This window comes from Takifugu rubripes, chromosome 8, assembly GCF_901000725.2.
Source record: "Takifugu rubripes chromosome 8, fTakRub1.2, whole genome shotgun sequence".
Taxonomy (NCBI): Eukaryota; Metazoa; Chordata; class Actinopteri; order Tetraodontiformes; family Tetraodontidae; genus Takifugu; species Takifugu rubripes.
This window is the reverse complement of record NC_042292.1, coordinates 16128848-16156565: the sequence shown is the minus strand read 5'-3', so window position 1 is coordinate 16156565 and position 27718 is coordinate 16128848. Positions and strand designations below refer to the sequence as shown.

At 48.9% G+C, this 27718-nt stretch overlaps 4 protein-coding genes and 1 long non-coding RNA gene across 8 annotated transcripts; 2 read left to right on the top strand and 3 right to left on the bottom strand.

The window, feature by feature from the left end:
- Positions 1–314: 314 nt before the first annotated feature.
- On the bottom strand, positions 315–2991 carry anapc10 (anaphase promoting complex subunit 10). The gene is made up of 6 exons (XM_011619731.2): positions 2852–2991; positions 2355–2476; positions 2176–2266; positions 1976–2096; positions 1832–1885; positions 315–1710 (listed from the first exon to the last, which is right to left on the bottom strand). Exons 2-6 carry the CDS (start codon positions 2467–2469, stop codon positions 1531–1533), a joined length of 561 nt encoding a protein of 186 aa, XP_011618033.1. The 5' UTR covers positions 2470–2476; positions 2852–2991; the 3' UTR covers positions 315–1530.
- Positions 2992–3016: 25 nt separating this feature from the next.
- Positions 3017–8037, top strand: abce1 (ATP-binding cassette, sub-family E (OABP), member 1). Its single transcript, XM_003978408.3, has 19 exons — positions 3017–3156; positions 4396–4534; positions 4613–4698; positions 4788–4885; positions 5136–5253; positions 5354–5491; positions 5567–5636; positions 5722–5818; positions 5902–5991; positions 6064–6185; positions 6260–6384; positions 6463–6559; positions 6652–6711; positions 6780–6838; positions 6933–7043; positions 7118–7260; positions 7341–7463; positions 7536–7647; positions 7719–8037. Exons 2-19 carry the CDS (start codon positions 4432–4434, stop codon positions 7764–7766), a joined length of 1800 nt encoding a protein of 599 aa, XP_003978457.1. The 5' UTR covers positions 3017–3156; positions 4396–4431; the 3' UTR covers positions 7767–8037.
- A 687-nt stretch (positions 8038–8724) lies between these two features.
- On the bottom strand, positions 8725–16339 carry otud4 (OTU deubiquitinase 4). Its single transcript, XM_011619730.2, has 21 exons — positions 15900–16339; positions 15517–15600; positions 15337–15387; positions 15199–15245; positions 14980–15052; positions 14746–14827; positions 14431–14593; positions 14313–14352; positions 14129–14231; positions 13985–14049; positions 13797–13897; positions 13631–13725; positions 13390–13552; positions 13171–13303; positions 12799–12873; positions 12141–12726; positions 11362–12051; positions 11246–11286; positions 10527–11133; positions 10372–10448; positions 8725–10274 (listed from the first exon to the last, which is right to left on the bottom strand). The coding sequence occupies exons 1-21, from the start codon at positions 16035–16037 to the stop codon at positions 9810–9812; spliced, it is 3879 nt and encodes a 1292-aa protein (XP_011618032.2). The 5' UTR covers positions 16038–16339; the 3' UTR covers positions 8725–9809.
- A 1740-nt stretch (positions 16340–18079) lies between these two features.
- LOC105418843 (zinc finger protein 827-like) lies at positions 18080–25017 on the bottom strand. Of its 3 annotated transcripts, none has more exons than XM_029840541.1 (9): positions 24812–25017; positions 23092–23680; positions 22564–22782; positions 21786–22481; positions 21610–21670; positions 21462–21517; positions 21025–21067; positions 20689–20883; positions 18080–20570 (listed from the first exon to the last, which is right to left on the bottom strand). In XM_029840541.1, the coding sequence occupies exons 2-9, from the start codon at positions 23336–23338 to the stop codon at positions 19961–19963; spliced, it is 2127 nt and encodes a 708-aa protein (XP_029696401.1). In that variant the 5' UTR covers positions 23339–23680; positions 24812–25017; the 3' UTR covers positions 18080–19960. The 3 variants fall into 3 exon arrangements, with proteins under 3 accessions (XP_029696401.1, XP_029696399.1, XP_029696400.1); XM_029840539.1 differs by having other exon boundaries at positions 18080–20606; positions 24812–25013; XM_029840540.1 differs by lacking the exon at positions 24812–25017 and having other exon boundaries at positions 18080–20606; positions 23092–24336.
- A 2-nt stretch (positions 25018–25019) lies between these two features.
- Positions 25020–27641, top strand: LOC115250743 (uncharacterized). 2 transcript variants are annotated; one of them, XR_003889319.1, is made up of 3 exons: positions 25020–25504; positions 26070–26140; positions 26268–27641. It is a non-coding gene; the product is annotated as an uncharacterized lncRNA (long non-coding RNA). The 2 variants fall into 2 exon arrangements; XR_003889320.1 differs by having other exon boundaries at positions 25196–25504; positions 26070–26746; positions 27075–27641.
- The last annotated feature ends 77 nt before the right edge of the window (positions 27642–27718 follow it).

Below are 27718 nucleotides of genomic sequence, written 5' to 3'. Positions count from 1 at the left end.
CGGCGAGAGATAAACTTGACGCATCAAAAATTAACCAGATTACGACAAAAGTGCCTATTAAACATAATTTTGATTTCTAAATCGGTCACAATTTAGATTAGAGGTTTTTTTATAGCACTATATAATGGTGGAGGACACGTTCTTCTAATTTATCCGCTGAACGGGCACTTCTAAACGGACACGTAATTAACGACGATGACGTTCTTTGTTTCCCTTTTACAAGGGTACTTTACATGTGGTTTTCCATTGTTCTTCTCTGCTCCCAAAGAGCAATTGATCGTATTTGTTCTCATCAAAATGATGGAGACATGACACCGAGTACTTGATATTTAATCTGTCGCACTTAAGTGCATCCTCAGTTTTGCATAAATAACATTCAATAACAAACAACACACAGAACATTCCATTATCTTTGACCTTATGTTGATTCGACTCAGGTAACCGTAGGTCCAGTCTGCACGCCACAGCGAATTTATCCAATAACAGAATCTACTTGTATAAAGGAGACCTGATGTAATCTACATTCCCGTCTGGCCTTTTCAGAGCTCTGAGGAAGGATAGAGAAATGCTGGACCCACAATTGTGACATCCTGATGTTTTTTTTCAGACCACAAAGCAATGATGGTATCATTACTAACAGATGTTTCACCTTAAACCCAGACAAATACTGGATGCTGAACAACTAAAAATCAATGAGCGCATCCCCCAGAAAATAAATAATAAATACAGAAGATTGAACGCTATTAATGATCCTGTGGGACTTTATTGCATCATCATGAGCTATCATCATCTAGCTGTCATCACATTCGGTATGGGATGTGAGACAATCCTGGTTTTTTGCCAAGTGTGCATCATTCTCACACCAGCCTGGTTTCTGTATGCAACAGCTGGGCACAGAGGGATGAGGGCTCAGAATGACAGTGTCCAGTGTGGCTAATAACATTTTGTGGATCTCTTCTAATCTCATTTTGCTTTCAGAAACATTTTGGCAACCAGTCTTTTCAAACATATTTATTTAACTTTCAGGAGCAAAATGCCAAACGGTGGCACTGTCATGACAGACCCTTAAATCATGTTTGAAGTAATTTAAAGGAAAAAAATGCTGCCTGTCTCCACTCATATTTTATAAATATTAAAAAAACAATCACTCCTGGGCACAGACGACCTACTGTCGTCCCTGAAGATATCACACACGCTCTTAAAAAAAAAAAAAAGTGTTGGCGTTCAAACATCAAATAAAACTTTTCCTTAACATGTTACATCACAGCCATCCACAAATTAAAAGGTTTCATTTCAATCAATGCCAACATTTGATATTGGACCCTTAATGAATAAACAGAACTACTGTTTTTATTTTTAAAAGCCACATTTTACAATAGTAATAATGACGATGAAGATGGATCAGCTGTGGCATAAAACTGCATGAGCTCATAATACAGTTTGATGGGCTTCATTTTCTCCCCTTTGTGGAGTTTTTCCTTAATAACACGACAACGCTGAAGTTCAGGAGTTTCACATATGAGTCCAAGATCACCTTATGGTGCGGTACATCATAAAGTCGACCGTTGTGCACCGCGGGAACTTTCCAATGGAGCTTTCCTCCACCGGTGTGTAGACTTTAATCTGTCGCATGTGAGTGTCTCTGCCGTTCTGGTGGTTAGCCAGCACCGCGATCTGGATCATGAAGGTGCTGATTGGCTCGTTTGTCCGCTAAAATAGAAATATCCGAAACCAAAACAATGAGGGGCTGGAAATAATGCGTAGCATCCATTTCCTTCCAAAAGTCCACAGACTTCTGAAGGCCATCTCAAATATTTGACAAGCTTCTGACCTGGTTGATCAGAGAGATATGAATCCAGCCACTGGGCTCCACCATCTCCAACTGCTGCAGAGAGAAAGTGAAGCAGAACGAGAAAGAGAAGGTCGATCAACAACTTCAGCACTCGTGTGACCATGGCAGTACTACAAACAATACCCGGATCTCCTGCAAGTTATGGAAGTTGTTGCCCACTCTGACTGAAATCTTGCTGGGCGTGTAGCTTTCATCCGATTTATAGTCTGCATAGATACACAGCATCTTCACCGTGGTCCTCCTCCTACACAAGATATAAAAACAAGTTAAAACTGCTCACTCACATGTGTGCTCACTTTAAATACATGCAGAATTCATGGTACCTAAATTGTATGTTGACTAAATGAGGTTGAGAGCCATCTGATTGCCAGTACGTCTCCAAGTTGTCGTCCCTCAGCTGATCCACTCCAAAACCTGCTCGTGGATCACAGAGAAGCAGCATAAAAACACCAGTGTAGACTCGAGAATTACCTTCTTTCGGGATGTTGGGTCTGGGGTTTACCGGGTTTACAGGATGAAAGCGACCACACTGCCTGGGAGCCGATTTCCCGAACCGTCCCTGTCCTCTCCAACTGCTTTGGGTCTGCACCCGGGGGTGTTTTGGTCGGAGTGGTCATTCTTGAACTACATACAGAGACAATTTACAAACAGCCACAATCTACTTTTTTTTTTGCTACAAACCACTATGATGGAGGACATTAATAGCCGAATATGACTAACAGTCTTAATGCAAATAGTAGTCTTTGTTGGGACTTGGCATAATTTGTACAAATTAAACTATTATATTGAATTTGGAACTTTGTTAATCGTGTATTTTGCAGGGGAAGAAACATAAAGCCGGAATATTTCAATAGGTATAAAGATATTCTTTGATATACTCGTATTGCTATCAGACAAATGAACCTTAATCATAAGTTTAAATCCAATATCGCTTCCGTTAGCCGCTAGCAAAACATTTAAGGTAAACGTAAGTTATTGAATAACAGAACTAAAACTTACCAGACCACTTAATGAAAATATCCACTTTTATATCAGTAACTCGAGCGGAGAGAGCTGACACAATCAATGTTTAAAACCTTTTTTTTTTTTTTTTACAACAGAGGCTTCCAAGCTCCCCTGTCGCGTTTTACTGACGTCACCAACGCCGTCGCAGGATGTGTGCGCATCTCCCGCCATCTTTCCTGCCGGCTTCCAGGAGGAGAACACGTTGCGTGAAAAAAGGGACTCTCACCCTCAACTTTTTCTTCCTAAACGTCGTTTCTCATAAACCCTTCTTAAATAAAACAAGCGGGAGCCGAAGGCGGGTGAGTTAATTGACCGACGCTCCTGACCTTTATCCCTTTCAGTGTTCCATAGCCATTAAAAGAACGACGTTCCCCAGCTGTCAAAGTGTGGGGCCTCCATAGCGCTCGGCTAACTCTAAGCTAACGCTTGTGATTTAACGAGCACCTGGCTAGTTAAAGGCACTGTCTATTTTGCGGCATTACCCTCTCAAAGCGTTAATCGCCCATTCTGACCGTGTAGTTGGGGTGGATCGGCAGGTTAACTGTAAGATCTAAACACAGCTGCTGTTAGTCGCGCACTACCCCGAGTGGCTGCATATGGAAGCGAGCCACCCCATTTCAACTCGCAAGTCTAATGGAAACGTGCCTGCTCTCGAGCAATGACTGCTGTCCAATGGGCGAATGCACAGCTATTGGTGATTTACGAAGCTTTTCCAGCCACTATATGGTTAATTACCTCCCCATTCTAACGACAGATCACCGGATCGGTGCTAACATTAGCAGCTCGGTGATATCGTTGCTAACTTATCAGTAATCTCCCCAGTAAAACCCATATATTTCCCCACCTTTGTTTTTAATATGTCACATTGGTGACGTTTTTATCATCCCAATGCCTAGCATTTACATGGCAACAATTGAATAGAGCATTCAATAAATGCTCTATTTAAGTGTGCTGGACAACACAATAGGCAGCTAAATGCTAAGGGTTAGGGGTTATTCACGCCACATTAGTGTCCGCAGGCCTGAAAATCGGAGTCTACTAAAACAGCCTCGGCTGGTTGGATCCAGGATTTAACCGGTCGTGTGGCTTCAGACCCGTCGCCAACCATTAAAAAACCCAAAACCTGACAACAGTCTTTGTAGAGCTGTTTATAACCAGCAGATAGAGTGAATTAAAGTCCCCTGTGTGTATCTTTGTGTCAAACTAACCCTGCAACACCTTCCTCTACGTGGACAAGAATCTGGGCACTTTTCTGGTTTTAAACATGTATTAGGTTTATGCTCACACATGCATTTGTGGATCCTTTCAACCAGACAGAACTATTGGTCAGCACGGATCGACGAAACAAATGGGTTTTATGTATTTTATTCACTTAAGATTGGGCAGTAAGATTAAAGCCTCACAAGTTTGAGGGACGACCTTAAAGTTATCTGATGCACAACGTTGCCTACATAACGGGGTGTGTTTTGTGACTGGATAATCAAGGACCTGCAGGTTCTTGATCAGGATCAAGGCTTTAACTTGGACTCATCTTTCAGCTCCGAAGGCGCTAGCAGCCGTCATTCCGGCCTATAATGGCAGACAAAAACACTAGGATCGCCATTGTCAACCATGACAAATGCAAACCCAAGAAATGTCGGCAGGAGTGCAAGAAGAGCTGTCCGGTGGTCCGAATGGGTGAGGCTTCATTCAGAGAACACGCTCGCGCTAGGCAAACAAGCCCAGAAGTAATAATGTGGGATTAAATGTTTGCAGGTAAGCTCTGCATCGAGGTGACTCCACAGAGCAAGATCGTCTTCATCTCAGAGTCGCTGTGTATAGGCTGCGGCATCTGCATCAAGGTAGAGGATTTCTGCTGGCACCCGCCTCAAAGAAGTCTTTGAATATTACGTTGCCCTGCTGCTGACCATCTGTGTTTGTTTTGCTATAGAAATGTCCCTTCTCAGCTTTGTCAATCGTCAACCTGCCCAGCAACCTGGAGAAGGAAACCACACACAGATACTGTGCCAATTCCTTCAAACTGCACCGGTATGCTGCTGGAACTTTAAAACCTCTATTAGCCGATCGATTTACACTTCTCTGCTTTCTTTTTGCACACTTCTAAACCATCCTAACTGTGAATGTTAGGATGGTTTCTTCACAATCATAAGTCTACTTGGGTTTTGTTTACATTGCAATCTTTAAGTAATAGATGTCAGTTCTTTCCTCCGTGGCGCAGACTTTAGAGGTGTATGGGGAATAATACCTTATCCGCTTGTTAATGATTATGTGTCTGTAGGCTGCCAATTCCCCGACCCGGTGAGGTACTGGGACTGGTGGGAACCAACGGTATTGGCAAGTCCACAGCCCTGAAGATCCTGGCTGGAAAACAGAAACCCAACTTGGGCAAGTACGATGTGAGTACGACGGGAGCCAGTCGGCCACGTTCCTGCAGAACTCACGTGTTCGGTTTGCGTTTACATTTTTGCGGCTTTAAATGCCATCCGACTGTTCCAGAATCCCCCAGACTGGCAGGAGATTCTGACCTACTTCAGAGGTTCTGAACTGCAAAACTACTTCACTAAAATCCTGGAGGATGACCTGCGGGCCATCGTCAAACCGCAGTATGTCGACCAGATCCCAAAGACAGTCAAGGTAACGGAGACGGTGTCGTAGTCGTGCTCAGCGGCGGCTGTGTGACGTGTTGTAATTACCTACCTCTGCCACCAGGGGTCAGTAGGGGCCATCTTGACCAGGAAAGACGACACGGGCACACAGGACATCATCTGCCAACACCTCGGTGAGAAACACTCCGCAGATCGTTGAGACCCAAAATGAGACCCGACGCCTTTTAAACCCTCTGCGTTTTTATCGTCATTGGATAGATCTGACTCACCTGAGGGAAAGAAACGTGGAGAATCTCTCTGGAGGAGAGCTGCAAAGATTTGCCTGCGCCGTCGTCTGTATCCAAAGGGCCGACATGTGAGCAAACGCAGGCGAACTGTTACCGTCATACATTCTAGACACACGCGCGCGCAGCCTGACAGCCGTCCTCTCTCCTGCAGTTTTATGTTCGATGAACCGTCCAGTTATCTGGATGTAAAGCAGAGGCTGAAGGCCGCCATCACCATCCGCTCCCTCATCACCCCGGACAGGTGAGGCCGTGTTCAGAAAGTAAGCACTGATGGTGCTTACTGCTTTGCCAACCTGTGATAATTGTCCGCCAGGTACATCATTGTTGTGGAGCATGACCTGAGCGTGCTGGACTACCTGTCTGACTTCATCTGCTGTCTGTACGGAGTCCCCAGCGCCTACGGCGTGGTCACCATGCCCTTCAGCGTCCGAGAAGGTAGCACCCGGATCTTCCAGCGGCGAGGGTGGGAGAAAGAGTCCAACGGTTTGATCGCGCTTGTTTGATTCCAGGGATCAACATCTTCCTGGACGGTTACGTCCCCACTGAAAATCTCAGGTTTCGCGAGACCTCGCTGGTCTTCAAGGTGGCTGAGACGGCCAACGAGGAGGAGGTGAAGCGACTCAGGCACTATCAGGTCAGTTCAGCTCGAGTCAGTCGTCCGTCATTTCTGGGTTGGGTCGGGATGTTAAATCCACCCGCTGCTCGTCTTTAGTATCCGGAAATGAAGAAGACGATGGGCGAGTTCATCCTCGAGATCAAAGAAGGAGAGTTCACCGACTCCGAGATTGTGGTGATGTTGGGAGAGAACGGTGAGTTTGTGTCGAGGCTGACCGTTTAAGACCGACTTAAATGGCGTCTCAAGCCGCCGCGTTGACGTTTCCCACCGCCCGTGTGTCTGCAGGCACGGGGAAAACCACATTCATCAGGATGTTGGCCGGATCCCTCAAGCCCGACGGAGGAGGTGAGAGTTTATCACACACGGGGGTGAAGCACGCTGGCGCACACACGCTGATGTACGCTCTGTTTCAGGCGACGTTCCCCTTCTTAATGTCAGCTTCAAGCCGCAGACCATCAGCCCCAAGTTCAAGGTCAGTCTGACCTTGTTTGTTTTTGCTAATTCGACAGTGGGAAATTCTCTACTTGTGATCATAACCAGGTTTTTTAATCCGTTACTGGCTCCAGGGCACCGTCAGAGCTCTGCTGCACGACAAGATCAGAGACGCCTACACTCACCCGCAGTTCATCACTGACGTCATGAAGCCCATGCAAATCGAGAGCATCATCGACCAGGAAGTAAGGTCATCCTGCGGGGGGCGCCAGAGAGCCGGTCCGGAACCTGTGACACTGACGCGTCTTCTGTCCCTCAGGTTCAGAACCTGTCCGGTGGGGAGCTGCAGAGAGTCGCTCTGACTCTGTGTTTGGGGAAACCGGCGGACGTTTACCTGATCGACGAGCCTTCGGCGTACTTGGACTCCGAGCAGAGATTGATGGCAGCCCGCGTCATCAAGAGGTTCATCCCTGCCCACCGCTAAACATCCGTCGCCATTCTGTCCCCTCGCCATTCCTCCAGCCACCATTTTGTGTCTGCAGGTACATCCTCCACGCCAAGAAGACGGCGTTTGTGGTAGAACATGACTTCATCATGGCGACCTACCTGGCCGACAGAGTCATTGTCTTTGACGGCATCCCTTCCAGACACACCATGGCCAACACGTAAGAAACCAGGGCGTGACATTATCTGGTCGCCGTCGCCATGACGATTACCACATCTCTCCGTTTCCACAGGCCTCAGAGCCTGCTGGCAGGGATGAACCGTTTCCTTTCACTGCTGGAAATCACCTTCAGAAGAGATCCCAAAAACTTCAGGCCGCGCATCAACAAGCTCCATTCCATCAAGGTTTGGACAGATTGTGAGTTTTTAAGTCAGGAAATATAACAAGACTATGAACTTCCTCTTGTCTCTTCCAGGACACGGAACAGAAGAAGAGTGGGAACTATTTCTTCCTGGAAGACTAAAAACAAACCCTCTGTGAGACCAAGTGGACCTTCACAAGGAAAATCTGTGCCGCCCCATCATCTGCCACAAGAACAGCCGGGCTGCGTTCAGAGAAAGACGTTTAAAAATCATCTGACACCCATCAGCCTTTGTGTTCTGAGCTGTGTTCAGTAGCCAGCGATGTTCTGAGATATCGGACACATTGTTGGCAATTACAAGCATCGAGCAGCATATTTTAACAAACCTGTATTTACAACAAAGTCTAATAAAGCAATGCCATCTCATCCCAAACTGGTTTTGTTGCTGGGTTGGTGTTTTGTTCAGGGCAACTCGTAACTAACCATTTAAAATTCCCTGGAAAGTGAGAGCTGTCAGGTGAAACTACAAATATGGAGAGTTTGCGTTGGTTGGTAGAAGTCTAAAATATTTCAACATCAATAAGAACGTGCTTGAGAGCAGCAGCGGAAGTTGAACAAACAGGAAATGTATCGTCAACTCCACATGCCTGAGCTTAAAGAGCAACGTTGGCAACAGGAAAATGAAAAAAATCGCTTTTTATTCTGCGTCATGAGACGGGTCGCTATATTTCGACGTATCACTCCGCTCACAGCTGTTCTGAATTGCCCCTGATTGCCCCTTAAAACAAACAGAGCCTTTCGACACATATATACCTGAAGGGATGGACTGTCGGGGCTAAACGTTTTTTGATTCAAAAGTGTCCATTTCCAAAACTAGTTAGTCGACAGACATAATGTATAGCGTTAGTCACATCTCACCTTGTTTGATTTTGCCTCCCTCCGCCGTAGCGGTTCTGTTGGCGATGCGCCGCCGTTTGGCGCCCACTAGCGGTCACGCGTGTTAATGACGTTGCAGAAAAAGTGTTGCCTCTCTTCAACTTTTTAAAAACGAAATACATTTCAGAAGAGCTTAAAATGAAACGCAACACAAAAAACATGAATCCAAAACACTCCACAAGGGTAGCATGAACCATCAAATTTTATTTACTTTGCCAAACAGAAGGGAAAAAAATCAAACAGAAAACAGTGGCCTTTGTTCTGTACAGCAGTGCTTCCACGTTTCAGAAGACATAGTATAAAAAGTAGAAAGATAAGGCACCATGTCTCCAGCAATGAGTGATCAAAGAAACAAGACCATTGCACTAAAAGAAGAAGGAAGCAGCACACAAACAACCACACAACTGTGGATGTTTAAAGTTACCAGCGTTGTTGGCAAAATTCATTTAAAGCTGCGGTTAAATTAAACACTTAAACGTTAAGCTTAGAGTCTATCGCTAACAAATGTAACTTAGTGTGCTTGTTTCTTCTGGAAACATCTCAGATATTTAACCACTTATTTTTACTGACAATTAAAACTTGAGTTTGTGCAGAGTGAGAGACCTGCTTAAAGTTCCATTTTCTAATTAGCTCAGCTAAGGCCTGTCATGAACTGACGTGCGCACTCGGTCTGATAAATGTGCAGCTGCAGGCTGAGCACAGTTAGCGTAGCATGATTCGTAGCTGATTCAACTGGAAAAAGTCATCTTTAAAAGAACTGCGGACATAATTGTTTGTTTGCCATTTAATAATTTTCTACTTTTAAGCTCTTTGTTTACTGCATATGGGCGGTAGAGCTTTATGCAACGTTCAGGAAGAACACAAATGTTGAAGCTTTCAGCTAAGGAAATGCATTAATCCTACTTGGGACTAACTTTTTTGCTTCCATGGGGCATATTAGCAGCAAACGACCTGACAGTTTTGAACTCGACATGCTCGTAAACCTCTAGGCACACTTAAAACACTCCTTGGGAAGACGCTATGCTAATTAACATAATGAAATCAAGACAAGTTCGTGGCGCATCGATAATATGCATTTCTGCCCTCCCCATGGAGCGAAGACAGTCAGACAGTGGCTGATTCTGTCCCTAATCTTTTATGAGGGCAACCATCTCATCCAGCAGCGACTTAAGGATAAAGAACCGTGTGACAACAGTTAAAGGAAGAGGAAAGTGTCTGAGCTTGCATACATAAACACGGAAGAAAACACCTCAAACGTCTGGTTGAAAGCTAGTATCCTCTCTCCCTGCCCCTCCCCCGAGGAGAAGCGTTGTACTGGAAAAAGTTCATCCCGACTCCCACATCGCCACCGGGCCTTCGCCTGTTTGCTCCCCTCCCTGAATCGTGACTTCCTCTCCACCTAGCCCCTCCTCTGTAGGCCCTCCTGGGCCCCCGGGAGTGGAACGGTGCCAGTTTGAAGTCCTCCTCAAAGGTGTCCTCGGTGTTGCAGCCGACAGACATCGGCTCTCCCATCACCGCCAGGTAACTCACCTGGCCGGTTTCCGGCGGTGAGGAATAGGTGTTGGAGGGGCTGAGCAATTTTTGGTGTCCGCGGAAACCTTGAGAGGGATTGTTGTCAGCGAGGACCGCCGTCTTGGAAATGATGTCATAGGATAATGGAGAGCCGGGTGTGCTGTTGGGGTTCATGGTTGTCCTGGAGATGGGGACATCCTTGACACCAGAATTTGACACCAGCTGAGAAACAAGTGAGCACAGATGATTTAACACCGTGTCAGGTGTATCACTACTGCTGTTCTCCTGTGTGTGTGTGTGCGTGTGTGTGTGTACATACTATGGGATTATTATTGAGTGGTGGGTCTACCAGCAGCACTGTTCCACTCAAATTCTCTCCGGTCTCCATCTTGACAGCTGAGGAGAAAGAAATCATATCAAGAGGTGCTCGGGCGCCCCCTGCTGGTAAGATACAAGCGCGTGCTCGAGACTCACAATAACCTGGGACCACCATGGTTCTGCTGCTGCTGACGTTAGCCATCTTAGCACCGTGAACGTGAGCCGAGGAATCTCCATTGGTGGACGCCTGCTGCTCCGGCGGCCCCTGGTTCACCTGCAGTTCATCGTGGGCGGGTGGAGACTGGTACCCCATCGAAGAGGGAGCGTATGAGGGGGCACCTGGAGGGTATTGCGGGAGTGCTGGGACTGGGTGGTAGGCGTGAGGAAAGCGGCGGGGAACCGAATATGGCTGGTTAGGTGCGGGATACCCCCCTGGAAAGGCAGCGTTGGTGGGTGGGGGGATCTGATGCTGTTCCCACACAGGGGCGGGGCCAGAGGTGCACTGGGCTGGAGCATCTGTGACAGGATACGTGGGCTGGTTGTATATCTCCCCAACCTGGGAGGACTCCATGACTGCAGCCTGATCATATTGGGGTGGCAGGGAAGCAGCTGGAGGGTACTGAGATGGGGGGTACCCTTCCTGGTGCCTGGCAGGAGGGTTAGATGGAGGGTAGTGTGGAGCTGGAGACTGGGGTCGCAGCGTGTGTGCATGCTGGAGGGGTAAGAGGTAGATGTAGGGAGCAAACATGGGCATGGAGTAAGCCTGGGTGGAGGAGAGTTCTGATCAGTCCCGGTTACAGGTTTGTTTAATGCAGTTTACAGATTTTAGACTGGGATCACGAAATCAGCACAGACTTCAGCTATTTGTACCTTACCTTGATGCCCAGGTTAAAGAAAAACCTCAGGATGTTGATGTCTGCAGAGAAAGACAAGTTATTGGTGTGACTACAGGTGAACGATGCCGACACAGGTGAAAGCCCTCAATGCTCACCTTGGGGCAGGTCGTCCCCGGACTTATTGGAGGAGCACGGTGGGGTAACTGCAACGCCACCCTTCTCAGCCTGGGGGAAGCCCGGATACAGGGGGTCCTGGTAGAGCTGGGACAGCTGCTGCAGTGGAACAGCTCCTGGGATAGACTGGAAGGGTGGAAGCATAGTTGGTAGGTGTGGGTGAGAGGGGTGAGAGGGGTGAGAGGGGTGAGAGGGGTGAGTCTGCTGGGGCTGGAAGGCAGGGGGAGCTGGAGATTCTGGCTGAGGTTGGGTGGGAGGAAGTGATGCTTCTGCTTGAATCGGCGCACTGGAGGTCTCGGAGAGGAGGTGGTCTGAGGCTTCGGGCAAAGGGAAGGAGGGAGGTGGAACCTGAGAGGGGTGGGGGGGCTGGTGCAGCTGTTCAGGGGGGCAGGAAGCATCTGAGGCAGAGAGAAAACCCTGCACATGGGCCACAGGTAGGGGGATGTGGGGCGTAGAGTCCACCTCAGAGTTCAACTGAGGCTCATGCTGTGTGTGGGGGAGGCTGCACTCGGGGACAGTGGATTGGACCTGAGGAGGCAAAGCTTGGTCCTGTGGAGCCACCGCCTGGACCTGCTTCTCGACCGGGGTTTGGACCAGGCCCTGGTGGTGAGTCTCAGCTTTGGCAGCCTGGCTCTGGGTGGTCTGGGAGGTGACCGGGGCAGCTCCAACATCTACCAGAAAGAAAAGACAGGCAGATTAGCTTAATCTGGGGTTTCCTCTGGTCATCTGAAACGGGAAACACACGAAGCTAATTTCTTACGTGGAGTTTGTGCTGCGACTGGTGGCGCCTCCTGGACACGGGCAGCATGTCGCGCCGCAGAGGATGAAGAGGCGGTCCGAACAGAGGAGGAGGAGGGGTGGGGACTGAGGGCACGCGGGAGGGTAGGGGGCGTCGGGGAGCAGCGGGGGAGCGAGGCAGGGGGCAGAAACCCGTGTGCAGCGGTGGGAGAGGGGGCGACCGGAGCGATGAATATGGGAGCCGGCACTGAAGACAGAGGCGGAGAGGCAGATGGTTTGAGAGAGGAAGGTGGAGAGGAGGTGGTGCACGGGCGGGCTTTTGGAGCTGTGGCTCCGCCCGACGCCAGAGGCTTAACGCCCTGGGCAGCAGCGGAGGGGGGGGAAGTGGGTGCAGCAGCCTTCATGGTGGTAAGTGGGTCTGTTTTAACCACGGTGGACATGAGTGGCGGCTCCGAGGAAACAGCCTTAGCAGCAGAATCTGCAGGAGCAGGAGACTGTTTAGCAGCCACGGAGGGGCCACCGGGGGGGTCTGCGAGTGGCGAGGTGGAAGATTTGGCGTGTTTGCCCTCGGAGGGGGACGGCACTCTGTTGTCTTCAACCGGACTCTTCTGAAAAAGGAGGGAATATTCTTTTAAAGTCCGTCCAACGTAGATCCGCTCTCTAATAAATGAGTTACACACCGTCTTGTTCCTCTGGAATTTCGGCTTCTCGCTTCCCTTCTTCCTCCCCGCTTCATTCTGTGCACGAGGCTGCGTCTGAAGGGGGAAAGACACGCGTGGCGCGGAATGTAGATCAGCTCAGGAGGTGAAACCGAAAGCAGAACAGCGCGACAGCGACAACCACCCAGCGGGACCGCTCGCCGACAACCACAACAAGTGCGGGGACGCAAACTCAATAAGACACCGACGTGTGTGTGAGGTGACAAGTCCGGGTTGGAGAAACAGAATCCTGAGTTACAACAATGCTTTGTGAAGAGGTTCAGTTTACTGGTGCCAGTCCAGTCAGATTTGAGAGCACGCAAGAGTCTAAACCGCCGCGCGTTATCGGCTCACCCCGAGGGCTGGGAAGCTGTGCTCGTCTCTGAGCTGGATCTCCACCAAGGCAACAGTCATCTCCTCCTCCTCTCTGGCCAAACGCTGCTCCTCTGTCAGACCGAACGCAGGCTCCGCCGAGCTGGCGAGCTTTCTGCAAACACACGGTGAGCTAAATCAAACAGCACCGAGGTCATCTGAGGCCGCTAAACTTGAAATAAAGCCCCAACAAGGACCTACCTGCTGGGTTTGCCCCCTCCCTGCTCCTCTTTGGGGGAGTGTGGGGGCCAATGCTGGTGCTTCTGGCCGCGCCCGCTGGAACCGCCGGCTGCTACCTGGGAGGCTGTGGAGGATCCTGGGATGTGTTTCCCTCTGCCTCTGCCCTTACCCCTCTCCTCCCACTCTGATGGGAGGGAAAGCGATTCAGTACAGTTGCTTTCACGTGTGTGTGTGTGTGTGTATGTGTGTGTTTGTGGATCACCTCCGTGTCCGTTGCTGAGCCTCCTGTCTCGTCCGCCCACAGTTTTCCAACTGCTCTCGTCACTGGGAGGACGCAGGTTCCACAAAGGCACCTGTCTGACATGGATGTTGGTGCCATCAGAGCATGCACTCTTCCAGCAGGTCAATCTAGCCTCACTGGGACTTACTTCCTGCCCAGGTCCTCTATCAGAACCGTGACCGGGCCGTTATCAGGAGGCACCTCTTTCACCGTGGCGCTGTAGCTCCGCCCACTTCCATCGAGACGAACCTGCCGGTTGACGCGGTTAGACATGAAGACACATCACCAAAAGAAGATTTTAAGCCCGCCAGGAGGGCAAAGATGTGGGACACGGACCTGACACTGGTCTCCTACAGCAAACTGCATCCCGGCTGCGATGCAGTAGTCCTTTTTCTGTTGTGCTGCAATAAAAGCAGGTTTATTTTGGGATGCAGGTATTTAATCTGGCGCAGCTACTCCAGATTCTCCCGTTCATCTCACCTCTCTTGGTCTTCTGCCAGACGTCGTACTCTATGTTTCTGTAAAGCGTCGGGTTCAGTGAACGCCTCACCCTCTCGGGCAGAAGGCCACGCCGCCCACGACCCTGGAAACACGCAGACGATAAAATCAAACTATAATGTAGCCGAGGGGGATTACTCAGGGAAAACCCGTGTGTGTGGGATACCTTGTTGTGTTTCACTGTTGTCGTGGTTTCACTCTCTACCCTGCATCAGGAGAAGCGTCAACATATGTTAAAGATGATCCAAACGCACGTCCAGAGTCTAAACCACGGGTTTTCCTACCAGACTGCCGCGCCGGTGTCCGGGTCGGAGTCCTCGCTGCTGCCGCAGAAGGCCATGTTGTCGTCGCTCAGCAAGTCGGTGGGACGAGGGACCCGCTGGCACACCCCCAGAATGCCCTGGTCTACTTTAAACACGTGGTCATACAGGAGCTCGTACAGGATAGCTGCAGGTGGAGGAACACGGGAACACATTTGGTCCCAGTTAAAATGGCCATCGCCCGAGTTGGGCGTGCTTGAAATATTGTTCACATCTTCATCTTTGGAGTATAAATCAATCTATGCGCGTCCATTGATGTGTTTGACCTCGGACACTCACACTGGCACACGCCGGCAGCCTTGATCCGGCTGATGGGGTAAACGCTGTCATAGTGGTTCCCGTTCATAAAACACAGCAGAACCTGGAAAAAAATGACAGATGACGAGTCTGAAACAGCATCGAAAACTGAACCTGCTGCTCTTTTTAATTGGTTCGTTAGTTGGCGAAACAGGGAACACATATTACAAAATGGGGTTAACTCTGAATGAGCTGTTAAATCAAAAACACTCCGACCTTATCTGGGAAGTTTTTGTCGGTGATGTTGACGGCTGGTTTGCCCGGTTCCTGGAAGATGAGAAAGTCCCTCCTAGAAAACGGTTGTCAACAAACATATTAGTAATAGTAATAATAATAACCTGCGTGTGAGTGATAAATACAATTAAACACTGTCAGTTTATGGGCTGGTCAATGTGACTAAAGTTAGATTGATGGATGTGGCTCTTAAAAGCATACTTGTACATGGCAGCCAGCGCGTTGATCTCCACTTCTCCCACCCAGTGCTGAAAAACAAAACCACCACCGGAGTTACTGAACTGGTACTTCAGCGGGAGGCGCCCAGTTATCCCAGTTATGGCTCCACCGTTGCCTTACCTGTGGGTCCTGAAGCTTGGACAGGTATGCCTCAAAGTCCCCTTCAACAAACTGCAGCAGAGGTAACAAAGAGACAAAAGAGGAATCCCAAAATAGCAAAGCAGAAATCATTTAGGCTGAAATGAAACAAAAACAAAAGTATTGGGCAAGTTTGTAATTCATTGACCGAGGGTGCCGTACCGCCTCATAATGCTCCTTGTTCTTCTTCAGGAACTCCACGCACTTGGCCCGAACCGCAGTATGGTGGCTTTGGCAGTGCAGCACCTGGATCAACAGATCCACATGGATAATGAGCTCATATGACGTCAACACAGTGGCATGACGTAATAGTAGTTAGGGCAACAAGGGTTGAGTTTAATTTGTACAAAATGTTGGCGGATGACAAACATTTCGTATAACACAATAGTATTTGCAGAAGAATTCTGATGTCGTTTAATCTGCTTTATTCTGGCTTCCCGGGACTGTCTGCTGTGCATCAACACAGCAAGCTGACCAACCCCGCTCATCACCTGCGTCCATTTAGGCTAGTTAAAAACTTTATTCCTCAAATGCTGTCAACTTACCTGCTCGGCAACGGCCCGGAACAAACAAGACCCGTCCTTAGCAACCTTCTTCCGAAGCAGACCGATGGATTTCAAGTAGTCATCCATCAGTTTCTCTGCCGCTCTCTCATTACTTTGGATGCTTCCGCCACCGTCCATGCTAGCGCAGCCTAGCCGCTAAAGCTATCGGGCGAACCAGCGCTACCTACGTACTTGACGTTTTGCGAGTTAGCAATTGAATATATTTCTCTTAACGGCAACCGCTATAAGTTGCCAGTATCGCCCGAAAGAGATCTTAACAGCTACATTTATGACGCAAAGACCCTAAAAACGGCAACGCTGATTCTAGTTTCGTTTTCCAATAAAGCGGTGTGCAACCCAGGAAAGGTTTCGCTTACTGTCATAAGTGAAAGTACTGTTATCAACTTTAGCTAGTTAGCCGACAGGCTAAGAACGAAACACGCCTACTTCTTCCTCTACGCCGTCAAGTCTCATACGCCAATTTGGGCACTTCCGGTTTCTTATCAAAATAAAGTTATTTTTCCTCCTCATCCCGCCCCCTCAGTATTTCGCATACGGAAACTAAACAAACTCAGTAAAAAGTGTATGTTTTATTTAAGATAACATAGACCATTTAAAAATAACTTTTCTGAATAATTCTGTTTAATTTTTAAGGCGGAGTTATGCCACGAGGAATGGGGAAATCCCGCGAAAACCTCAGCCACGTGGTGGATAGCAGGACGAAAGACCACGCCCACTGCGAGCAGGCCTTGTCAAACCTGGTGCATAAAGAGTTGCTAATGAGGGAAATCGTGGTAGGTAGTCAATATAAAAGTGTTTTAAATGTACAGGAACAGTCACTTAAGCCTGTGCGATTTATAAATATTGTTGAGGGGGAAACGAATTCTCTCAGTTTTCAACTTCTCACACTAAAATAAATTCAATTTTACCCCAAACCTTTCTGCTCCAATGGTCTTTTCCTGATGGTCATCATCATCCTAGACACGCAGCCTCCTCCCTTCCTTTCCACTTCCAGCCCTCTGTGGTTCCGGTATCTCTTCCTGTCATGTGTAGCACTTATTGATTTTCATCCCCTTTCAGTGAGGAAGTGAGGGTGTTTGCAGGCTAACAACCTGATCCGATCGGAGCTCAGTCAGTCCAGTACAGGAAAAAAAGAACCTGTACAGCCAGGGTCACATGAGCTCCATTTGAAAACATGTTTGGTAGATTTTTATGAACCTCAGATGATAAATACCGACCCTTCTAATCTCATTTCTAATTAGCACTACCATAACGCTCAGATCAACGGCTTTTTGTGAAATGTTCATCCTACCCATCAACCCTCTGCTAAAGCATCCACGGCATGGGCGCCATCTTAAAATGGTGGTGTCATTTTGCTGCCAAATAACTACACTATTCCTACACACTCACACTTTGACATAAGTGTGATGGCGACCCGGCAGGGCTGCATTACTGCAATCAGCCACCAGAGGGCCACCGAGATGCTTTGACCTCACTTTTGGCTCCTGCGTCCATCTTTAGGATGATTCCTTTTCATTGTGAGAAAAAGTGAGCGCTCTAGCCGTGCACTTCTAATGCTCGCCCTTCTGCTATGGCGTCCACTTCCTCAGCAGGTAACTGTCACTTCAGCCCCGTGCGCTCGGCTGGGAAAAGGCGTGACGAATCACGTCCGTGACCTCTTTTTCATCTCCTCTCATTCTGCTCTTCACCTCCTCCTCTTCCACCATCACACCTTCTGAGGCCAGCTACCAAATCCAACAATGACCTTTGCGCGCACGTGTTCCTGCGCCCTCCCGGAGCCTTTGCGAGGCTTCGCCCTGGTGATTCGCCGAGCCCGGAGTTGCTCCCAGCCAATGGGCAGGCATCCTGCTTGCCACCATGGAGACCTACAACATGCCAGGTAACCGTGGCAACCACAGAGGAGGGGACAAGACCCATGGCAATTGACACTTATCCTCCTACTCATTTGGTAAGTGTGATATGTGACCTTCATCCCTGATTCTCCTCCATCTAGAGCAGCACTTCGATTCAATTTTGCTGTTTTCTGAAATCAGACTGAATTTTGTATCCAGCCAACCTTGGTTACAGTACCAGCAGCAGATACTGCAGCCGCCACTCGGATCCATGCGCCGGCGTCGCAACGCGATCTCGAGGGCATGTGAGCACAGACGAGGTGTGAGTTAGACCAAATTAGCCTTTATTGATCATCACAGCAGCAAATTGTGACAGGACACAGGAGAGGGAAATTTAAAAAGGAAAAATAACGAAGCCACATCAGGATACAGTCTGAAGCGGGTCGAATCTTGTGTGTCGTGCATCTCCCTCTGATTTATGGTGACACTCGAGCGAGTTCTGATAGCACCACTGACGAAGCTGGAGTTTGGATTTGGAATTCAATGTGTTTAACAGGAAGATGAGTTTCGTACAAAACAAGAGGGGGAAAAAGCAGATACACAAGAGCAGTTGCGAGCGCCTCATTACCAATTAAAACCAAATTAAATGAAGATTTATGATTAATACCACAGACCGCCACCAGGGGGCTACTGAGATATTTTAGTTTGACCTTCTAGGAGCTCTCGAGTGTTTTTACAGCGCTCTCAGCTATAATATACAATAAGAGTGTACAAATTGTACAACAAACAATGTTGCTAAAACAATGATGCTAAAATGGAGCTAAACATAAATTAATTTACTTCGTAGACTTGTGGAAGGTCTCTAAAACGTAACGAATGATCTTAGCGCGAGGAGAGACAGCAGGAGCTCAAAGATGTTAGCATTGGCTTCTTTTATTCTTTAAGTTGAACTGGGCGATTTTTTTATGAGGTATTTTACGTCTTGATACAGAGGACATTACACGTAACCTAGCAACAGCTTCTGTAACCGGTGCTCTGTCGCTGTGACATAAACCAGACCTGAATGGCATCACAGTTGTCACTGAGACAAAGGTCAATCGCTCTGTTTTTCAAGGTGAAACTCTTCTTAATTTATACAGGTGAGAGAAAATTCATCTGTACTCTGTCCTGTCCACTTCTGCTCCACCCACCCGAGCAGGAAGTGACATCAGGCCTCGGTATGGATTGGACAAAACAAGCTGAAAGTGACAAAGTCTTAGGTTCTGTGTTTAAAAAAGAGCCCACGTTTACTAAAATGGCCCGTTGTGTCACCGTGTAGTGCAATGTGTAATTGAGAAATTTCTTCTTCGGCCCGCGTGGTTACGCAAACACAAATACATCATCGAGAATATACAACACAAATATCAGAAATAGCAATATCCTTCAGAAAGCTTGCACTTGCAAAATTCCACAAAATTCAAAGAGCGAATCCATGCAAAACATTCTCTTTGTTTCAAATAATACGCAAGACTGGTCTTGACTATTTTACGTAAATAAAAAAAAGCCGCGTGGATCGATAGCTACGCATACGCAAAAACAAGGAATGTCTCTCCTCGGGTGTCTTACCTCATTAAGATGTTGAGGATATCTGCATCAGAAGCTAATTAAATCTCTTAACTGGGGGGAGGACGCTGAAGTTTGCCCACCGCTGAGGGATATAGAGTCATCGTGAAGGCGCAACAGGCTGCGTGAGAGCACGTTAGCGTTCAGCCAAAAACATTCACATACACGGTAGCCGTAGAAACCCATTTCCAAACCACTCTTTATAAAAATGCATTTTGTGAATCATGAAATTTCAGCGATGGCCCCATGGTTTCCGTAGTGAAAAGGTCAGCAAACGCGTCTTCCTGTAAAGTGTCTTGTGCATAAAATGAGAGGCTGGGGGATTTTCTAAGTGCAGGGCTTCAGAAGGACCAGGTGGGCAATAAATACACGGTTAAATACCTAAGAGTTCAGTGAGTATATGATTAAAGCAGGCAAGAATGCAGAGAAAACCACAAGCATAACGCAAAGAAAAGGGAATAAATTCATAAGGATTTGTATCTGTGTGGTTTTAGTGCATTTAGCATAACAGTAGCGGCTGACATTCTCGTAAATAGTGTGGAGCGACAGTGCCTCGGGTACCTTATAGAGCTTTACATCACGTAGAGGAGCGAGAAAAAAAAGCATTTACACAGAGGTTGTCAGACCCAGGTACCCGAGAAAAAAGTGTTTGGAGGAGGAAGACGAAGAGGCGGGGGGAGAGGAGGAGGAGGAGGTGGCGGAGGAAGGGCAGCGGGGTTTCAGAGAAATTAGCGTGGTGATGGGGAGGAGTGGAGACAAATCCCTCCATCCCGCCCGGTCAGAGAGCGCGGGATGAAAAGTGGGGATGGAGGAAGGCGACAGAGCGGCCGTGTGCGCACTCGACGGCGTGTGAAGCCGCTGAACGTGTTTGTTAGAGCGCTGATTGTCTGCGTGCACGTACGAGCGGTACGTGTGCACGTCTCCACCGTGCTTGACCTTGCAGTGCAGGCGCAGACTGTCCCGCCGCTTGGCGCTATAGGGGCACAGGTCGCAGGTGAACGGCCTCTCCCCGGTGTGCACGCGCACGTGTTCCACCAGCTTGTTGGCTGTCCGTGTCAGGTGGCCGCACCGGTCGCACCTGTACTGGTTGCCTTGGCGATGACCCTGGAAGTGAACCAGCAGCTCCTGTTGCCCTGGAAACGACCTCTGGCAGATGCGGCAGCGATGCTCGGAGGTGCTATTCTCCGGCTGGGTTGCCACGGCAACTGAGAGGGTGCTGCTGGAGGTAGCGGAAGACAAGGTGATGGGGTACCTGGGAGTCGGGAGGGGGACGGACGGGTTAACGAGGCGCGCAGACACAAGCGATAACGCGCCGGCGCCACTGTTGCCCTCACCTCGTCGCCTCGACCGCCGCCACGGTTCCCTGTATGTGCCTGTCAACGTGAGCCCTCATCTCTGCCTCCTGATTGGTCAAGTGGTCGCACGCGCAGCAGTGCAGCGAGAAGGAGTCGCGCTCCCACTGGCGGTGTTCCGTCATGTGACCCTGGAAAAGGCCTCGCCCGTCCGTCTCGAACCCGCATACGTGACACCTGGACGTGCGGGCACGATGATAACAAAGGGGTGTTTTTGAACATACCTAAAGAAATACTGCCGTCGCTCTTAAATATGCAAATAACAGCTAATCTTTGGAGCTAGCTTTGCATCGACGTCCGTCTATGTGTTGGTGTTACCTGTAGAAGTAGGAGCGGCCTGTAGGCTGGTCTCTGCTGGTTTCTGTGGGGGGGGGGGGGAACAACCATCAGACCCAGTAAAACTTTAGCTGCGGGCAAATTGGTGGCTGCATTAACCGGATCAGTAGGTGTAAAAGAGCTTTTCTTAAGTCTAAAATATACAACACATTTATTCGCTTCCTTGTTTGCCTCCTGCTGTGTTCTGCTGTACATCGATTCTCGACTGTAATTGGACCCAAACGCCTTAAAACTCTATCGTGACTTGGTGAAGTGCTTTGCTTCCAGCACATCCCAAAGATGGCTCCTTTAATTCTTCCACCCGGTCCAACATTGTCATCCTCGGTGTGAATCTGTGACGCTGATCAGCGTTCTGTCCTGTCATGAAGAGCCTCTGTCATCTGTCTCCCGCCATCTGTCGCGTGCGTGTGGTTTATTACCGTGTGGAGCTTCCTGGGAGCTCGGGAGCGGTTCCGCCTTCACCTTCAAAACCGGACTACATGAGGAGAAACACACAGGGCAGTCAGAACAAAGTCAGGGGTCAGAGGTCAGAGGCGGTTGCCGAGCGACGCCGGGGGGTGGGGTTACCTGCTTCGGACTGGCGGCGTGGTCCTGTCCACCAGACGGTTGCTGGATTTACTGACCCGCTCTGCTCAAGGAGAAATCATTAGGTGTAAACGGGCTCATCTGATCCATTATTTAATTCAAAAACACTGTATGTGTGTGTGTGTGTGTGTGTGTGTGCGTGTGTGTGCGTGCTGTACCAGACAGCTGGTGCAACAGCGTTGACGCCAGGTTGACTGACATGTCCTGCCACAGCACAGCTCTGAGGCACTGGTCTTCCATTTTGGCTCCAAAGAGGAGCTGCTCCTCTGTCTTTGCTCCTGAGATAATATGCTCGTCCATCTTGGGTCCAGGGAGGAGCTCGTTCTCCCCTATGGGTCCAAAGGAAAGAAGGTCCTCCATTTTGGTTCCTGGAGGAATCTGGTCCTCCATTTTGATGCCAGGGTGAAAGGGCTGGCTCATCTTGGCTGCAGAAAGAGGCTGCTCTAAAGTGTTTGTTTTGAAGAGAAGCTGGTCCTCCATCTTGGCTCCAGAGAAGTCACCACGATCCTCCAGTTTGACCCGAAACTGAAACGTGTTGGCACCAGCCACGTGGCTTCCTGATGTCTTGGCAGCCTGGCAGCCTCCAGGATAGAATCTATCCACCATTTTAAGGCCGTGGAGTTGCTGCTCGGCTGTTTTGGCTCGCGTGCTGCACTGCTCCGCCTTCTTCTTCACACACTGGTCGCCTGTTTTACTGCTGAAGAGACGGCTATGGCTGGAGATGGAGGACGGCGGCGTTACCTCATTAGCAGCTGGCTGCCGTTGAATAAGGTCAGCGACATCGAGCGCGTTGACTTCCACTGGCTCCTCTTCCTCTTTGATGGCGACTCCGCTGCTGTGCACCTCCTGGCGCTCTGGATTTGAAAGGAAATCTATCAGCGAGCTTATTCATGACGGCAGCGGCAGCGGCAGCCATGTTTGACCTGACAGACCCACCTGCCAGCTTCCTCAGCATTTCTGACGCCAGCGTGTCGGTGGCGGCGTTGTCATCGGGCGTGTTGGAGAGGGACGGCGGCTCGGGACTCGCCCCGGGGCCGTCCGGAGAGAGAGCCAGTCCGGGTTCGTCCTGCTGTCCGCCCCTGCTGTCCAGCACAGTTTTGTCTCTCTGACGGTCTGATTGTCCCCCTGGAAGACCCTGGGACTTCTGGGTAGCCTCTAAAGATGGCGAGAGAGACCACGGCAGTTTCACCACGGCGAAGGCGGTAAACCCGCCACGCGAGCACAGGTTTTCCCTGCCACACGTTCTAAATGCCTCACCTGTTGCCAAAAATCAGAGAATCCGCAAACACGGAGGGGATTTATGACCTTTGCTGCAGCCAGCCGCCGGGAGAACGCAGCGTCAGGTCATTTTAGCTTTATTTCTCTTACAATCAATGAGAAAATCCCCTAAAACTGTACAGAGGATGATCGAGCGTGTGTGTGTGTGTGTGTGTGTGTGTGTGTGGTGGAGGGGGGGGTTGATACCTGATAGTCTGATCAGAAGGTCAGACGCCATCTTGGTGCTGACATCAGGGCTGAAGAGAGAGGTGGCAGCCGGGAAAGGGCTCGGACCTGTGGCTTGTGCCCCCGCCGTGTCCGCGGCGTGCTCAGCGCGTCCCTCGGCCGCGCTCAGCGAGAGGGTCCTGTCGCCGGTGCGTGGCGCCGTGAGCGCGGACGCGAGACGTTTGGCTGCATCAGAAGGAGGCGGCAACACGCTCGACCCACGCTTCATTTTCTCCCGCGTGTGTTTGTGGAAAAAAAAAAGGAATCAGAACTCAGAGGAGAGGAGGGCAGGAGAGAAGGACGAGGAGGAAGAAGAGGAGGACGAAGGCGGCGTTGCTAAAATAGGATGGCTGTGTTTGAACATATGGAAGTGAGGCGAGCATGTTCGAGGGAGGAAGGAGTGACTGGGGTGGAGAAAGGAGGGATGGTTTGCCGTAGCGACTCTTTTGCCGGCTGCGGCTGACCTGAACAAGGATGAGGGGGCATCGAGGGAGAGGGGAGCGAGGAGAGGAGATGGAATGAGAGAGGAGGAGGGAGGGGAGGAAAAAGAGCAGAATGGCGAGGACGATGGCTGGAAGAGGGGAGAGGGAGGGAAAATAGGGAAGGAAAGGAAGAGAAAAGACAAAAGAAAAGAGATGCATAAAGTCAAACTGTGAATGAATAAATTATTGACCGCATCGGGGCCATAATCAAAGGAAATATCCCTCCTGCTATTGTCATGGTAACGGACCCTGCTGTGTCATCTGCTGCCCTGACCTTCTCACTGCCAAATAATCATCAATTATGATCAATAACCATCAATAACCACTGCAACCTCCCAGCCGCTCTCATTCCTGTTGACTTGATACACTCACAACAAAATAAGACAATTAAACCGGAAATTCGTTGTGCTAAAACTGGAGGGGGGGGGGGGGGGGGGGATTAATAATTAATTGAACATTGATGTCTATTTTAGTATTTAATGTAATGTTAACTTTCATTTGATATATTTATCTGGCTTTCTATAATAAGCGCCGCAGCCGAAATGAGCGTTTGATTTATTCTTTTAAACTTAATCACATTTATCCACCGCCCCGGTCCACTTATTGGCCTCGTCGACCTCCTTTCGTTCCGCCTCCCGCCTCTGTCTCCAAGCGACGCGGCGCAGGCTGCCGCCACCTTCGCCGCATCCCCATCCGGCGGGGAGCGACGATGGCCCGGGCACCAGTCCCCCCCCCACCAAACCCCCCTCCACCACCCTCGGTGTCCGTCGGTGTCATAAAAAAAAGAAGAAAAACCCAGCAAAAACCTCGGAACCCCGCCGTTAGCTAGTTATCGGTCCCCCCCCACAACCAAGCACCACCACCGCCACCCCGCAACATGGCTGAACGGCTGTCAGAAAGTCATTTCCCGTTCTGGGATGGCGGTGCGCTCCCCACCTCTCCCCCAACAAATGAGTCGTTTTCGCGGATTTAATTTCACTGGCGCTACGGGAACAAGGGCAGGTGTCAAAAGCCGTCCCGTCCCCCACCTCCTCCCGCCCCTTGTGCTCCTGCAACATGGCTGAACGGTAACCCGACCTCTCAGGACCTCAAAAAGTCATCCTCACGGGTCAGTTAGCGTCGGGAACCGGGCGCTGCTAACGCCGTCCCGCCCGGGCTCCGGCCGTCCTGCACCCCCCGCCCTCACCCCTCCTCCAGCCCATCTCCCCTCCGTGACTTACCGGTACCGGGAGGGCAGGTGGCGGCGGTGGTGCAGTCCGGGGCATTGCCTACATGTAGCCCACAAATGTCTCTCAATCGCCGCTTTTCCTCTCCGTTTTCTTACATTGTCCCCTCCGTCCGGTCTGGTGGGGGGAGCGGACGATTCTGAAGCGGAGGAAATGATCCGTTTCTTCCCGGAGCCCGAGGATGACGGGTCGGTCACCGAACAGGGCAGATGGAGATTTCCGCCTCCTCTCTCTCTCTCTCTCTTTCTCTCCCCCTCTCTCTCTGCGTGCGTGCGTACGTGCGTGCGTGTGTTACATAGAGAGAGGAAATAACTGTAAAATAATAATAAAAGCGAAGTGGCCACCAATAAACGTATTGTTGTAGTCCAGAAGCAGAAAGCTACAAATGGACGTGAAAATGGTCATTAAGAGGATTATCACGGCTTCATTTGCATCATGTGAGCGCACTTGGACACAGGACGGGGAGGGGATCAACAGATCTGCTGTGGGGATCTCCTGTGGGGATCTGCTGTGGGGATCTGCTGTGAGGATCTGCTGTGGGGCCCCGACCGCAGCAGAGGATGGAGCCGACGTGGAAGAACTTTCACTTCAAGATGTCAATGTCCCTGGTTCCGTGACGAGCGCTCTCTCACCACGACGTAGCTCAACAAGTGTTAAACAACACGGGCACGAATCGGATGGATCTGAGTATGATATTATCATATCTTTTCGTGTTTTCTTTGCGCTGGTTTTATGTAAAACAATTCAATGCCGTGATCAGTCCTGACACTGTGGGGTTGTAGTAACCAATCATGGCCTGTAGGGGGAGACAAAGACACCCTTTAAATATCGCCCCAGTTCAATTTTGTTACTTAATAGACAAAAGTACTGCAAAATTAGTTAAGTATAATCAGGCAGGTATTAACAGAAGTGTTTATGTGCATACTAAAGTTACCTATGTAAAATGAAGAGTATATTTGTAAAATCTTTTCCACCATCAGTACAAGATAATGAAATGTTCGATTGTGCGAGAATCCAACACTATAAGCTATGTCACAGCTTTGTTGTTCATTAGAGGGAATTTTGGGTTTTCAGTACAGAACTTTAAATGACCTGCAAACCATATGTTCTGGTGAATTAAGAGGATATGGTTCTCGATGTCTTTCTGTATTTTTTTAAAATTGACATATTTTTGTATATCTTCATAATACAGTTCCTCACCCATAAACTGAATTTTAATAACTCCTTGTCTTATTTTTTTTCTCCTCCTAAGGTAGTGACTGATGTACAATCTGCTCCTCGTCCTCGGTGTCTGCGGCAGAAACGTGCCAGGCCAGTCAGAAGGTGAAAGGAGCCTTTCAGATGATCTTCAGCAGCCTTTTTGGTTAATTTAGAGGAACTCTCTGAAGATGTTTACAGCCTTAAACGTGTCTATCGGGATGCATGACCTCTGACATTTTCTTTCCTTTAGATTCAAAGACATAAAATACCGAAAATTCGTCTCCTGTTCTAACTCCATCAACGGCTTTTCACATTCTCTGATGCAACCTGACAAAAAAACCCAACAAAATTCCCATTTTACAGGAGGTCATGTGCTGGACCTTTGAGCAGTTTCCAAGCAACCACTTACAACTCCAGGAAGTAACAGACCCTTGGCAAGAACCAGCCTGACACCTCACCCAAAGCACCACATCTTTATCTCTCACCAGCAGCACCATTTCACATTTCTGTCATAGAATTCCTCTCATGCAACTTGTCTATTATGTGATTACGTTGTTCTAAACATGCTGTCTATTACAATAATATTCATTCTTAAAAATACAGAGATCATATTACCTCATTGACAGCAGCATTCCTTGTTACTGTGGCAGAAGGATTGAATGGAAACAGAGAAAGGATAGATTTGTGTGTATGTGGCTTCATCAGCATCCAGGAGTTTCCTTTTTTAAGGTTAGTGTCACATGACAAACAGCAGAGGGCGCTACCACAAGAGCTGCGCTTCACTTCAGGGTTTCTGGACATTAATTTTTAACCAGAAATGGGGGGATGAATATGAGTTTCACCTCCAGTTTTAGCAAAATGAATGAAGAACTATGCATCATGGATGTGGCACGAGAATGAATCTGTTTATATTTATTTTTACTAAATTTAAAGGAGTGTAGTTTGGGATATTATGCAGGTTTTTTTTTTCCTCGTTTAAAGATGTGTCGTGTGATTTTGCAGAATATTTTCTTTTGTTTCATTCATGGTGACACTATTTTTCTATTTTTCTGTCCAGTTGGGAAGAGCTTTGTGAAAGAGCAGCTACCTCAGCTGTCCTCCAAAATGTGCTGGAGACATCTGACACTGCTGCTTTCTTCACATCAACAGTCGGGGACCTTCCTTAAATCAAGGCAGAAAACATTTCTACAGCTCTGGAATCAGAGACTCGAGTCACCCAGCTGGACATCGGTCCAGAGAAGTTCTCAAGAGGGGACATTAAAGTGTCAGAAACGCCCCTGAAAAGTCAAGACAGCACATTTAGGCAATGAGAGTGAGGTGGGGCAAGAGGAGATTAAGAAGATCCTGGTGGGAGGTGGCCACAGCTGGTGGACATCCTGTTGGTGTCTTAACCTCATAGATACACCCTTACTAGACATTCACTGTTGAATGGCTCGAATCCTCCTTCCAAAGTTCTTGACCTAAATACCCAGAACTCAGCTCCTGCAGCTGAGGCTGACAAGGTGGTTTATCGTATTGTAGGGTTTAAAGCAAAGAAATAAATAAAATCAAGCTTTTAATTCAATAAAAGCTGTTTTTTTCCAAACAACTTGTGTGTTTTCATTGCCAGTTTTGAACTTCTGAATTCAGCACACGATCTACGTGGTCTGGATCTATATATCCTCCCTCCCGCCACATCCCGGACCCTCCAAACGTCAAGCT

What these genes read in the sequence shown, in the direction of transcription:
- anapc10 (XM_011619731.2), bottom strand. Translation starts at nt 2,469, where the DNA reads ATGACCACTCCGACCAAAACACCCCCGGGTGCAGACCCAAAGCAGTTG. An exon ending in ATAACTTGCAGGAGATCCGG is followed by an intron (nt 1,886 to 1,975) that starts GTATTGTTTGTA and finishes TTCTCTCTGCAG; the next exon opens with CAGTTGGAGATGGTGGAGCC. An exon ending in ATATCTCTCTGATCAACCAG is followed by an intron (nt 1,711 to 1,831) that starts GTCAGAAGCTTG and finishes TTTCTATTTTAG; the next exon opens with CGGACAAACGAGCCAATCAG.
- abce1 (XM_003978408.3), top strand. Translation starts at nt 4,432, where the DNA reads ATGGCAGACAAAAACACTAGGATCGCCATTGTCAACCATGACAAATGC. An exon ending in TCCCTCATCACCCCGGACAG is followed by an intron (nt 5,992 to 6,063) that starts GTGAGGCCGTGT and finishes ATTGTCCGCCAG; the next exon opens with GTACATCATTGTTGTGGAGC. An exon ending in GCAGCCCGCGTCATCAAGAG is followed by an intron (nt 7,261 to 7,340) that starts GTTCATCCCTGC and finishes TTGTGTCTGCAG; the next exon opens with GTACATCCTCCACGCCAAGA.
- LOC105418843 (XM_029840539.1), bottom strand. Translation starts at nt 23,338, where the DNA reads ATGAAGCGTGGGTCGAGCGTGTTGCCGCCTCCTTCTGATGCAGCCAAA. An exon ending in CCTTCTGATCAGACTATCAG is followed by an intron (nt 22,783 to 23,091) that starts GTATCAACCCCC and finishes CGCCATCTTTAG; the next exon opens with AGGCTACCCAGAAGTCCCAG. An exon ending in ACGCCGCCAGTCCGAAGCAG is followed by an intron (nt 21,518 to 21,609) that starts GTAACCCCACCC and finishes CTCCTCATGTAG; the next exon opens with TCCGGTTTTGAAGGTGAAGG.
- otud4 (XM_011619730.2), bottom strand. Translation starts at nt 16,037, where the DNA reads ATGGACGGTGGCGGAAGCATCCAAAGTAATGAGAGAGCGGCAGAGAAA. An exon ending in GCTCAGCAACGGACACGGAG is followed by an intron (nt 13,553 to 13,630) that starts GTGATCCACAAA and finishes CCCTCCCATCAG; the next exon opens with AGTGGGAGGAGAGGGGTAAG. An exon ending in CACTCAATAATAATCCCATA is followed by an intron (nt 10,275 to 10,371) that starts GTATGTACACAC and finishes CTTGTTTCTCAG; the next exon opens with CTGGTGTCAAATTCTGGTGT.